Source organism: Rhinoderma darwinii, chromosome 4, assembly GCF_050947455.1.
Source record: "Rhinoderma darwinii isolate aRhiDar2 chromosome 4, aRhiDar2.hap1, whole genome shotgun sequence".
NCBI lineage: Eukaryota > Metazoa > Chordata > Amphibia > Anura > Rhinodermatidae > Rhinoderma > Rhinoderma darwinii.
In genome coordinates, this window is record NC_134690.1 from 369,917,949 (window position 1) to 369,932,241 (window position 14,293).

Here is a 14,293-nt window from a genome sequence, read left to right on the forward strand (position 1 = left end):
ACTTTTTCATCTGGATCATCGGAGTGCTGCTGAATTTTCTTTTTGGATATGTGTATGGTCTTTGGATCGGGACTATCAGCTGGCACCCTTCATTACTTGATCACGTACTTGGAAACAGAGTGCTGCTGTCTTTCTACTGGTGTATATATATATATATATATATATATATATATATATATATATGTAGATCTGTGTGTGCAGGATATCTCTTAATGAGATTAAAGATTTCTACTACAAGGGCACGGCCAGACGTTGCGGAATTGCTGTGGAATTCCGTTGCGGACAGTCCGCAGTGGAATTCTCCAGCGGCCGTTTTTTAGAGTTCTTTCAATACATTTTTAGGCAAGTTAGTTCAGACGTTGCGGAAAACGCCGCTACGGACCATAGGCTGCAGTGCAGAATTTTCCCTCCGCAGCATGCACTGTCTGTTGCGGAGAAGAAGCGGAATTTCACTGCGGATTTCAGCCTTTGCATTGCAAAAACTGAAATCTGTGGCAAGTCCGCTGTCTTTTCTGCAACGTCTGAATTACCTGTCAAATATGCAAATGTTGGTGCAGATTCCTTGCGTAAATGCCCCAAATCTGCGCCAACATTTGCAGCGGAAAAACTCTGCCACGTCTGGCCGTGCCCCAAGAGTCACAAAGATCAATGTACCTGCAAGTAGTCCTAAATGTTGAAGCCAAAAGCTGTGCAATCTCCATAGACATGGATAGATTTGTGAAATGATGACTGGTTTGAATGGATTATGGAGATGGCTATATCTTAAAGAGGAATTCCACCCAAAACATAAAAATGGCCATACATTTTTTTAATCAGAAGTTTGAGTGATATGAAATGTTCAGTAATTATGTTTATTATACTTACAGAGATATCAACATTTTTCTGTTGTGCTGGCCATTTTTGCAAAAATTGTGGTAAAACTGTCTCTATGTTAGTGATTGAACATACTGACAGTTTATCAACTATAATACAGATCAGTAGGGACTCATGGGTGCCACAGTAGGTCCATGTACACAGCGCTGCCATGGGGCTCATGCACACTACTGTATTATGGCTCTTTACAACCTCTGAGTTATAAAGAGCCTTAGTACGACACCATCAGTAGTCTACGATGTTGCCCTACTGTACCTTCGTACATGGGGGCAGGCATTCAGTGATTTCTTCTGTTGAATTCCATGTGAATCTGACAGAAAATAAATTTGGCGTGCTCCATGGAATGATACATTACGGAAGCACTCTCCCCTAGAAGCGTTGCTATAAGGGTACCCACACACGTAGCAAATTCGTTGCAAATTTTCTGCAGTATTTCTGTTGCAAAATCAACCCGTGTTTGACCAACTGTTTGTGTTTTTCAATAAGTTTCTATTTCTTAATCATAAGTTTGGAGTTGTAGATAAAAGAATAATGTGAGTAAGAAATATACTAAGAGCAGCACTATATAAAAACTGCGTTGTGATCGGAAGAATAAATGAAGCTGCAAATAGATATTTCAGTAGTTGAACGTGCAGAATAAAATAGTAGAGAAGGGCCTATCAAATATGTGCAAGCAAATGGTATAAATACGTGCACCCCAAAGAATAGTGTATATATGTAAAAGTAGAGAAACCTTAGGAATAATATCATGTGACTTTTTCATATAGCATGCCAAAAAATAAAACCCATAAAATACTATAGTTGGATGACTTTTAGTTTTAGATGAACAGATGTAGTCCTGTATTAGGATCAGAAGGAAAATATGTAATAAAGATATCCACACATTTGTAATTGATGCTTCAGTAGCCAAGTCTTTATTTCGAAGCAAAGTAGCCAGATGTAGCAAGCCAAAATCACAGAGCAATGAAATATCACGGACATGATTATGTAGAGATTGGGCTTTTCACCAACTGTCCGCAGATATGAAAGATTCTAAAATACAATAAAATCACTTACACCTGCTACAAGTTGTCAACTATTTTTTTTCTTTCTAGAACCTTAATATTATATAATGAATGTCAAATGCATCATCTATCTGCATGCAAAGTAGTGTACTTAACCGTAAATATGTCCTATAGCTAAAAAATCAATAAAACATGTTCTGAGACACTAAAGTATCTTAATTTAGTCTACTGAATCATTCCATGATATTATTTTTTTCTTGTCTTTTCAATCATGGTCTCCACAATCATTGCTGTTTCTTCATAACTCTTAGTTTTATCATCTGTAATCTTCTCAATTGATTCTACCACTTCAACCTTTTCATAACTCAAAGAGCTTGGGAAGTTTTTCGCCCTAAAGGGTAGTAGACACTTGTCTTCTTTGTCATCATTTCGACATCTACTCAATCTCTGAGTCTTAACTGTATCTGAATTGGAATTTCCAGAAGATCCAGAACTTCCAGAACTTCTAGACCCATGATGTGTATCATCCGGTGTAGTAACATCTGGTGGCTTTTTAGTATCATCTTTAGCCTCTGGTTCTTTACCGTTTTGCTTCTTTCCCTTATCATCTTCTTTAGGTGTATCATCAATTTCTGGTTTATCTTCTTTTTTCCCTTCAGAGCAGGCATCATCATCTTCACTCTCTGATGGTTCAGAAGGCTCAGGTAATTCTGGGATTGGTAGTACAATATCATCACCTGGTACTATGTCGGGGATAATGCTAACAGTTACCCTACCTCCGGTTTGAGGAGTGGAGGAACAGAAGAAGGTGTCTATATAACTTGATTCACCTGTTACCAGAACATAACGGCCCTTGGTGAAGAAATCTGGAGAAGGGTCTGGTCTCTTGTACCCTCTTATTCTATCTCGTACTATATTACATAGTTTATCAAATGCTTTACTTATCTGTGCTCCATCTGGTACATCCTCTGGAGAAAAGTCATGTTCTAACATTTCTACGTCTCTCTCATGTAAACCACACTCAGCATTATTATTTTTCATTTCTGTTTGTTTCTTCTCTAAACGCTCTTGTTTTCTCTCCACAACTTTGTCCTCATTACTAACATCACTTTTATCCATTGGTAGTTCTTTTCTCCTGGAGGACTTCCTCGGCACACCCTTTTGCCTTGGTTTTGCTGTAGCAATATCTTGTATAGCTAGAGTGATATCTGAAATGAGCAATATGTACAATATTTACTTATTATTGATTAATACATTACAGTATATGGATATTATCATTGCCCAGTATGTATATAACCACAGTACACAGAATGTACCCCGTTAGTCCTTGTCCCTTTTAGGGTTTATAGTATAATCTCTTCATCTCAAGCACATGCACTTGGGCCAATTTCAAAGGAAATCAATTAAAGTCATCAAAATACTCTTTGGGTGTGTTCAGACCAATCATTTTAGAAGTATATGATAAATATATCCTGCAACTGAGGGCTATTATCTTCTTATACTGTGATCCTCCTAAATTGCACCTGCGTTTTGTAATCAAAATGGCTGCACATGAATATTCAGGAGGGGTTCTGTCCCTGTTCATCCCTCTTAGAATGTATTATTTTAGCAGCTTCCACATTAAAACTCTACTTATGTTTGTGTCATTCTTGTCCGTGGGCTGTACCTGGTATCACAGATCAACCTCTTTCACGTAAATGGGAATAAGCTGCAATACCAGACACAGCCCATGGAAAAGAGTGGCGCTGTTTCTGGAATGAAGAAAAACTTCTTTTTTTTTTTTTTTAATCCCGGACAACCCTTTTGAAGAATTATTCCTAAGACTTTCTTACTCCTTGGTAAAATTCCATGAAAACTGGCTTAATGAGACAAAAAAAAAAAGAGTACAATTCCATATGATAAATAAAATGTAAAGAAACATGCCGGTGAGAACAAGGTGAGGTGAAAGGAAAACTGTGGCATCTGCTTTATTACTCTGGAACAGCAGCAAACACATGATAAACAAATACATTGGTATAAATTAGCACTGGCGCATACCCTAATGCTCCATGCCAAGGTGCAGGCAAATTGTATTTTTCTAAATAGCGTTACCTTTGCCTCTTGTGGGTGATAGCTGAGAAGTTTTGTAACTTTGCATAAAGAGTGTGATCGGGGTTCCAACTATTGCAGAGTTCAGTCTAAGAGAAGAGAATCAAAGAGAAATGTGACTATAACTCCTCCTGTGGAAATATTTTATCACCAGTTGTTAAAGGGGTTATGTAGGGACCGAAAAGTATTAGCAGTTTACTCACTACAGAATGAGTACACTTGCTAATACACATTCCGGTCCCCCATCGCGGGGTCAGTCACATGATATGAAAGAAGACTGTGCCCCTAGACTTCCGGTCCCCGGAATTGTCAAACAGTTGGCTGCTGTCTGGAAACCACAACCAGCCAAGCTAACGGCTATTGAAGGATCATTAATGAATTTTTTAAATTATGGTTTATGTAAATAACCAATGCACTCTGGATTAATAATCTCAACTAAGGGAGGATTGTTAACATGTTGTCTTATTTACATATAAATGCCCTCGACCTCATGTACACAGCCTATTGCCTATTGGAGACCGTATTGACAGCCACTTAAGCAACATGTAAGTCTGCATTTCATAGATTAAGTTTTCCTCTAGGAGCGATGAAAAAAGTGCTTCTAGTAGAGAACTCAGCCTGTTCTATGGCATTGGAGCATACTGCTATTTTTTTATGCTCATACAGCCATATTTTGATACACTGTCACGCGTGGCCCCATTGAAATGCATTAACACTATACAGATCCCAAATAAGCTTGTGTGCATGAAGCCTAAAGGCCCTTTTACATGGACCAATTATCGGGCAAACAAGCGTTCACTGAATGCTCGTTCCCTATCATTGCCATGTGTAAAGAGGGCAACAATCAGCGAATGAACAAGCAAACGCTCATTCATAGTTTATGCAGCAACGTATACTATCGTTGTCGGCAGCACATCTACCTGTGTAAACAGGGAGACGGGCTGCTGACATGATGGAAATGTATGGGGATGAGCGATCGAAGTAACGAGCGCTCGACCCCATACATAGCTCCTTGTGAAAGGAGAAAACAAGCGTCGTTCAATGAGCTGTCTCGTTTATCGGCGCTCATTTACACGGCCCATGTCGGGCCATGTAAGGGGACCCTAAGACTTTATTGACACGTGCTATTTTTGGTACTGTTTTTGCAGTAATTTTGCTGAGATTTTGGCACAATTTTTTACCTGTATAAAAATCACAGTGAAATATTTTACTGTGGTTTAAAAAGGAAACTCAAAACGCACCAGGGTATGGGAATACTGTTCTCCCACTCAATATGAGAGATTGGTAGACATTTAAATGAAACACCTGCTGGAGAATTTTTCTGCCAAAAGGGGCCAATACTACCATTTTTTGTCCACCAACCTTGATCCAACCCTGATGAGATCAACACTCTATCCCCAAAAACCCTGTACTCTTTACCCATTTCCGTAATCTGTACACAATTCACTTTACTATTGTCAATGTACACACTGCTTATCTTGGTCAGGCAGTACAATAGACCTACCAGTCTGATGTATTTATTTATTTATTTATTTATTTATTTATTTTACTATAGTCAGTTATGTTCATTTACCTGTTATCTTCATTCTCAATAATGCGCTTATATCTCTCCAATTCATTTTCCAAGGATTGCTGGTATATTACCAGCTGACGACAATCATTTGTGCACTTCTCCAAATTCTTTTCGGCTTCTTCAATTCCTTTCCTAAGCACTTCTATCTGTTCATTGTACAACTGTATCTCATCATCATAGCTTTCCTGGGTGTTTTTAATAGCTTGTTCTAGCATGGAAGTCTATGGTAAAAATAAATAATTTCTATTCAGTCAGTGATAAATCATCTTTGCTCAATAATTAATTTAATATAACTGATAAACTTGCAGTAAAATGTAAAGAATAAATATAGATCTAAAAGAAGATAGGAAGAAAACAATCACACCCTGGTGCCCACTATCTCTTCTTGTAACAGACCTCCAATGAAAAATCGCATTACAGTATATTAATGAGGCGCCCTCTGCTGGTTAGTAAATAGCTATCAGAAAATAGGGTAACATGTAGAGACAACTGTTGGGGTAGACTGTTACCTGGTTCTTCTGTAGAAAACTTTTTTCTGTTTATATACTGTAGCGGCACTATAGACATGACCGCTAAATTGACCACTTTGACATTTCAAATCTAAATTTTAGTCTATGTCAGTGTTTCTCAATATTTCTAAGCTGAGTACCCGCTATTTATATAAGAGGGGCATGGATATGGAGGCCTGTGGGGTAAGTGCCCGGAGTGCTGGGTGCAAGGGGGTACCAAAAAGGGGTCCAGGGTATTTCTAGAGCTAGGGCAGCAAACGTAATCTTTTGCCCCCGGTAAAGAAGAGCCTACCTATATGTATAATAGATGACATATCAGTACACCCAAGCCTATGATCACACACTGTTCTGCGCCTGCTAGAACCACAGAAGAGACATGGGGTGTACATATCACCAGTGTTCCCTATAAGGTGCGCGGTTGTGCGGCCGCGCACTTTCCACAGTCCACCCGCTCACTAAAGTTTAAAGCCCGCACACTGTCACGGGTGGCGGGCAGATGCAGTGGCGTCGCTAGCACCAGAGGCTGCTCCAGTGCTAGCGACAGCCACATTCACTTGTATGTGCATCCTCAGGACACACATACAAATGAATACTATAGGCTGCAGGCCACGCTAAGCCTGCAGCATATAAGGCACTGGGAGTCGCGCAGGCCGGCGTGATGATGTCACATCACGCCAGTCTGCGCATGTGTCCCGCCGGAGAGGCAGTGTAGCGCTCCGTCTGTCGTGGGAATGGGGCAAGGTAAGTACAATCTTTTTTTAAGATATGCAAGGGGTGGATTTGAGCTGTGTAGCACTATATACAGGGGGGGGGAATTGTTGTGTAACACTATATACACAAGGGGAGGAGTGGGGCTGTGTAGCGCTATATACAGGGGGGAATTGCTGTGTAACACTATATACACAAGGGGAGAAGAGGGCCAGTGTAGCACTATATACAAGGGGAGTGAGGGCTGTGTAGCACTATATACACAAGGGGAGGAGTGGGGCTGGGTAGCACTATCTACAGGGGGGGGGGGGGTCTGTGTGCCACTATCCTCAGCGGGGTCTGTGTGGCACTATCTACAGGGGGGTCTGTGTGGCACTATCTACAGGGGGGTCTGTGTAGCATTATCTACAGGGGGCTCTGTGTGGCACTATTTACAGGGGGGGTCTGTGTGGCACTATCTACAGGGGGGGTCTGTGTAGCATTATCTACAGGGGGCTCTGTGTGGCAGGATCTACAGGGGGGGTCTGTGTGGCAGGATCTACAGGGGGGATGTGTCTGGCATGATCTACAGGGACAGTGTGGCGCTATCTATAGGGACAGTGGTGTAATGAGGGATTCTTTCATTGATGCCTATAATTGGTCTTTATAACTGTCGTCTATTTTACTACTGGACTTGTAATATTATAGTATTTAAAAAAGTAATTAAAACTAATTTAAAATAAGTTTTCTTATTCTCTTATTTAGTCGCTATATTAGCGTTTACTGGGGGTATTACTGTTGATCATCAGATCGCCCACCATTGATGGAGACTCGCCCTGCTCTCCAACTGCCCCGCTCAGGAGCTGCCAAGACTTTGGGTATGTTCACACGCAAAGTCAAAAACGTCTCAAAATACGGAGCTGTTTCAAGGGAAAACAGCCCCTTATTTTCAGACATTTTTTGAGCAACTCGCGTATTTCGCTGCGTTTTTCGCAGTGTTTTCGCTGCGTTTTTGGAGCTGTTTTCAGAGTCTATGAGAAAACGGCTCCAAAAACGTCCCAAGAAGTGTCCTGCACTTCTTTTGATGAGCCGTCATTTTATGCGCCGTATTTTGACAGCGATGCGTAAAATGACAGCTCGTCTGCACAGAACATCGTAAGACCCATTGCAAGCAATGGGCAGATGTTTGTCGACGTATTGGAGTTTTTCAGGCATAATTCGAGGCGTAAAACGCCTTCATTACGTCTGAAAAGAGGTCGTGTGCACATACCCTTAGAGGCAACATTGCATATCACACCACAGGGTGAGAAGCCGGGGTTTATATGAATGCCCATAAGTATACAGTGTCACCATGTAATCACCACTCAATATTAAGCTATGTTAGTTATAAATCATTATACGAGGAATCGAATCTCAACAGAAATGAAAAGAGAATATGACATGTGTACAGAACGTCATTAAGGTATGTTTACAAGGGGCGGATTAGCTGCGGATTTTCTGCAACGGATTTCATTGTGGAAAATCTGCAGCGTATTACAGTAGCAGCAAAATGGATAAGATTTCAACAAATATCATCCACACGCTGCAGAAAAAATATGCAGAAAAGAAGTTTGGAAATTGACAGTACAGATCCTATATCTGCAGCATGTTCATTTCTCTTGCGAAAATGCTGCAGAATTTCCACACAGAAAATCGAGTTCGACATTCCGCAGTGTTTAACCTGTGTGTGGACGTCCCCTTAAGATCCTCTAATCTATCCTGTAAAATGCTAAATTGCTCTTAGTTGCAGTTTATCATCCTCAAAGCAGTGAGTTGATTACATAATGAACCCTATCCAAAAGGAAACCCTTCTTCTTCTTCGCCCTGTTCACACTGAGTTTTTTTTGGTGCTGACTTTGATGCGGAAACCGCGTTCGAATCAGTGGCAAAAAATGCCCCAAAACTCCGTCAGAGGCGTCTTTTTTCCTGACCGTTTTTTGTCTGCTCGCGGTAAAAATAATCGACATGACCTTTATTGAGTTTTTTTCCGCCTTAAAATCTCCATTGAAATCAATTGGAGACTGAAAAAAACACCGCGAATGGCCTCTGCGTCTTTTGACGTTATTTTTTATAAGTTTTTTTAAAAAAGACGCGTCAAAAACCGCATGTGGTACAAAACCACTTTAAGGGTATGTTCACACGGCCAAATTTCAGACGTATACGAGGCGTATTATGCCTCGTTTTACGTCTGAAAATAGGGCTACAATACGTCGGCAAACATCTGCCCATTCATTTGAATGGGTTTGCCGACGTACTGTGCAGACGACCTGTTATTTACGCGTCGTCGTTTGACAGCTGTCAAACGACGACGCGTAAATTGACTGCCTCGGCAAAGAAGTGCAGGGCACTTCTTTGCCACGTAATTTGAGCCGTTCTTCATTGAAATCAATGAAGCACGGCTCAAGGTTTACGAGCGTCTCAGACGCCTCGTAAATTACGAGGAGGAGCTTTGACGTGTGAAACGAGGCAGCTGTAAACAGTCTGTCTTTTCACACGTAACTGCCTCTCAGCGTGTGAACATACCCTAAAGAAAAATGGAACTGATTTTAACTCTGTGTGAACTGACCCTTATTGTTATTATTATTATTATTATTATTATTAGTGCCATAAGCTTCACTTGGGTGAAGAGGTGTGTTACTGGAAAAAAAATAATCAACTGAATATGGCATTTCACTGTAACATACCAGAGCACATTTACGTATTTATTTATAAATCTTACTTTAGTGAAGCTTTTACAACAAGCATAGTCTTTTAATCCTTTTTAATACACTTTAACCACTTAGATGCCGTAGTCAATAATCTCTGATCCATAAGAGAGGGGTGTCAGCTGTATAATACAGCCAGCACCCTGCAAGTGATGGCACAGCTCCTGTGTTCACGTCATCACTGTGACGTACAGGAATATTATGTCAGTTTGCGAGAACTGCATGGTTCCCAATGGTGTAATAGCACATCATTGAGTGGGAAGGGGTTACATTTTTAAGATACCCTAATAAAAGCAACAGGTTTGGCTATGGGACCTTGTTCAGATTGCATTACCTAAGATACAACACTAGATGGCAGCAGTGCATAGATTATAATGCACTAAAACGATTTATTTTCTTTCCCAGTTTTTAGTTACAACTTATCAACCTCTTCTTCTTGTACAGTGACCACTATAGAGAATATGGATAAAGCTATAGCGCAAGCCAAAACAATTTTATTCTGAGGAAATATGTATTAACTTTTCATGATATGTACAGGTTTAGTTAATATTATTGCTTCAATAAAGTAATAAAAATAATACAAAAGTCGTTATAAAAAAAATACAATAAAACCCTTTTGCTGAAACAACAATTTTCACACCTTTACATACACACATAAAACTTAAATTATAAAATAAAAAAAATCATAACATATCACCAAACCCATATATTTTATGAAAGTAGACACCTTACACATTGAAAAAAATCATCCAGCACTTTAGGTTATGTTCTCACGTTCAGGATTTACTGTATCACTTTCTCCGAAAAATATCCGTGCAGAATAATGAACGCGCTGTGGATTTAAAATCTGCAACGTCTTCGTTATTGCTGCGGATTCCACACTGAAAAGCAGCGGATTCGCTTCATTAAATTACAATGGGGCTAATCCGTGGCAAAAATCCCAATGTCATCTGCCTATGGTCCATCACTGATCAATGACATTTGTGTAGTATAACCTAGGGCAAATATCAATGCTAAATCACAGAAGAAAAAGATCCTTGTAAAAAGTAACTTTCAATAATTAAATTATTAAAATATACTTAAAGGGGTTTTCCCATCAGGGACATTTATGACATATCCTGTGGAAATGTCATAAATGTTCCTGATTGGAAAACCCCTTTAATGATTATAGATCAGCGAATTTTGACTGTCTGATTCAATTCGGCCCAAATAAATTGCTAGTGCCCCAATTGCCCTGAAAAGTCCTGTCTGAATTTGTGATATCTTCTAAGACTGTATCCAAGCCCTTACAAGCTCCTTAATTGTCAAACCAGCATTAGTAATGTCAAAGTGATGGAAACATACAGTGAAGGAAATAAGTATTTGATCCCTTGCTGATTTTGTAAGTTTGCCCACTGTCAAAGACATGAACAGTCTAGAATTTTTAGGCTAGGTTAATTTTACCAGTGAGAGATAGATTATCTAAAAAAAAAATCAAAAAAAAATCACATAGTTAAAATTATATATATTTATTTGCATTGTGCACAAAGAAATAAGTATTTGATCCCTTTGGCAAACAAGACTTAATACTTGGTGGCAATACCCTTGTTGGCAAGCACAGCAGTCAGAAGTTTTTTGTAGTTGATGATGAGGTTTGCACACATGTTAGATGGAATTTTGGCCCACTCCTCTTTGCAGATCATCTGTAAATCATTAAGATTTCGAAGCTGTCGCTTGGCAACTCGGATCTTCAGCTCCCTCCATAAGTTTTCGATGGGATTAAAGTCTGGAGAAAGGCTAGGCCACTCCATGACCTTAATGTGCTTCTTTTTGAGCCACTCCTTTGTTGCCTTGGCTGTATGTTTCGGGTCATTGTCATGCTGGAAGACCCAGCCACGAGCCATTTTTAATGTCCTGGTGGAGGGAAGGAGGTTGTCACTCAGGATTTGACGGTACATGGCTCCATCCATTCTCCCATTGATGCGGTGAAGTAGTCCTGTGCCCTTAGCAGAGAAACACCCCCAAAACTTAATGTTTCCACCTCCATGCTTGACAGTGGGGACGGTGTTCTTTGGGTCATAGGCAGCATTTCTCTTCCTCCAAACACGGCGAGTTGAGTTAATGCCAAAGAGCTCAATTTTAGTCTCATCTGACCACAGCACCTTCTCCCAATCACTCTCAGAATCATCCAGATGTTCATTTGCAAACTTCAGACGGGCCTGTACATGTGCCTTCTTGAGCAGGGGGACCTTGCGGGCACTGTAGGATTTTAATCCATTACGGCGTAATGTGTTACCAATGGTTTTCTTGGTGACTGTGGTCCCAGCTGCCTTGAGATCATTAACAAGTTCCCCCCATTTAGTTTTAGGCTGAGCTCTCACCTTCCTCAGGATCAAGGATACCCCACGAGGTGAGATTTTTCATGGAGCCCCAGATCGATGTCGATTGACAGTAATTTTGTGTCTTCCATTTTCTTACTATTGCACCAACAGTTGTCTCCTTCTCACCCAGCGTCTTACTTATGGTTTTGTAGCCCATTCCAGCCTTGTGCAGGTCTATGATCTTTTCCCTGACATCCTTAGAAAGCTCTTTGGTCTTGCCCATGTTGGAGAGGTTAGAGTCAGACTGATTAATTGAGTCTGTGGACAGGAGTCTTTTATACAGGTGACCATTTAAGACAGCTCTCTTTAATGCAGGCACCAAGTTGATTTGGAGCGTGTAACTGGTCTGGAGGAGGCTGAACTCTTAATGGTTGGTAGGGGATCAAATACTTATTTCTCTGTGCACAATGCAAATAAATATATATAATTTTGACAATGTGATTTTCTGTTTTTTTTTTAAATATAATCTATCTCTCACTGGTAAAATTAACCTAGCCTAAAAATTCTAGACTGTTCATGACTTTGACAGTGGGCAAACTTACAAAATCAGCAAGGGATCAAATACTTATTTCCTTCACTGTATATGGCTATGGATAAATAACTGGTGCATTTTGGGAAGACTACCTGCAGGGCCTTATAGGTAGGCCCACCCGAGTTCAAGTAATACTTTCTCTAAACAGTAAAATGGCGCTCAGCCAAAAGTTTTGGATTTCACCTAATTTGATTTGTGTAGAAAAAATTTGCACGTCTCTATTTATAATACAAACACCATATGCTTATTGGTACAGTCACCACCCAAATTTTTAGATAAAAAAATATCAATAGCAGGTGCTTGGGCAGTCAGAGAAAATAGTATGAGTTTTAACTCACCACACCAGCAAGACATGGAATGGTTCCAGTCTCAGAAGAGTGGAGTTAAACACTCGCTTTGAAAAGGACGAACCTATAGAACTGTACCCTAATAAACCTTTTTTCCCCCGCATAAATGCATCCCAAATGTGATTCAATCAGTAGTAGTGTGGTATAATCAGTGAGATATCTGCGGGTGGCTCGGCAGTCCAAAAAATATTATTGGCTAAAGTAGTAGCTAGTTGGTTGCAAATTCCCAATTTGCACATGTTGTAAGATATGGAGCAGGTAAATGCTATATAATATCACACTAAATCACACAATATATAAATATATACATACGTGTGTGTGTGTGTGTGTGTGTGTGTGTGTGTGTGTGTGTGTGTGTGTGACAACCTGTACAGCAAATGTTGACCAGAGAACAGCGTAAAAAATAAATAAAAGGCAAAATTTATTTGTATCCCTTGCTCCTGTCCTATTATTCTGGAAATATCAACCCCTTTGTGACAAAGAAATACTTTGATTTTTCATTTTCGTTTTTCACTCCCCGCATTCCAAGAGCCATAACATTTTTATTTTGGTGTGGGGGCTCACCGTGCGCATTAAATAATGCTATATTGTAACAGTTTAGACTTTTACGGACGCAGTGATACCAATTTTATTTACTTTTTTCTTTATTACATAACTATAGGGGGGAAAATGGGAAAAGGTTTTTTTTTGAACTTTTAATAATTTTTTTTTCACTACTAAAAACTTTTTTTCACTTTTTTTTTACAAACTTTATAAGCCCCCTACAGGGCTTGAACCAGCGATCGTTAGCTCGCTGGTACTATACACTGCATTACTAACGTATTGCAGTATATTGTCATTTTTACAGGCTTCTGTTAAGCCCTTCCACAGGCAGGATTTAGCAGTGCCAGAGTGAAGGCAGCCCTGGGAGCCTTCATTAGGCCCCTGGGCTGCCATGACAACCGTCATTACCCCCGATCTCATTGCGGCGGGGCGTTGAGCTGTCGGAGGGGGCCACCACCCTCTTTTCAACGCTTCAGATGCTGCGGTCGCGATTGAACACAGCATTTGAGGGGTTAAACAGCCAGGAACAGTGCAATCGCTGCTCCTAGCTGTTAGTCCCCAGTGTCCGCTGTAAAATAGAGCAGATACCCGCAGCATATGAAGCTCGCTCAGCGCACGAGCACGCTCCAAACATCACCCCCCAGACGTAATAACATGTCTGGGTGCGCAAAGGGGTTAAAGGGAGCCTGTCACCAGATGTCCATATTGAACTACCAACAGGCTATTATAGATTAGGCTAACCTGTTTCGGACTTATATTATGTCTTTCCACAGAGTGCCTCTTTTAAAGAGAAAAAACTTTTATTACATTTATGTAAACGATCATTTTGTAGAAACGAGGGCGTCACCGTTGCTCCAAAATGCTCTCTCGTCATTCACCAGTTCAACCTCCCTCCCTGCTTCCTTTGATTGACAGGGGCCAGGCAGCATACTAGGCGAGTTCACACATGGCCGCGTAGTGTAGTGTATGCGCGCGCGTCCCTATATCAGAATCGGCGATTAGAACGGTGACTTAAAGGCTGTACTGTGCATGC

The 14,293-nt window shown here is 40.4% G+C and overlaps 1 protein-coding gene across 1 annotated transcript in view; it reads right to left on the bottom strand.

The window, feature by feature from the left end:
- Positions 1–1,819: 1,819 nt before the first annotated feature.
- BFSP1 (beaded filament structural protein 1) overlaps positions 1,820–14,293 on the bottom strand; it is a 43,410-nt gene continuing 30,936 nt past the window's right edge. The window contains exons 6-8 of the mRNA XM_075864537.1: positions 5,539–5,759; positions 3,969–4,054; positions 1,820–3,085 (exon numbers count right to left, since the gene is read on the bottom strand). Coding sequence (XP_075720652.1) covers positions 2,124–3,085; positions 3,969–4,054; positions 5,539–5,759 — 1,269 coding nt within the window. The 3' untranslated portion in view covers positions 1,820–2,123. The remainder of the gene's footprint in view (positions 3,086–3,968; positions 4,055–5,538; positions 5,760–14,293) is intronic.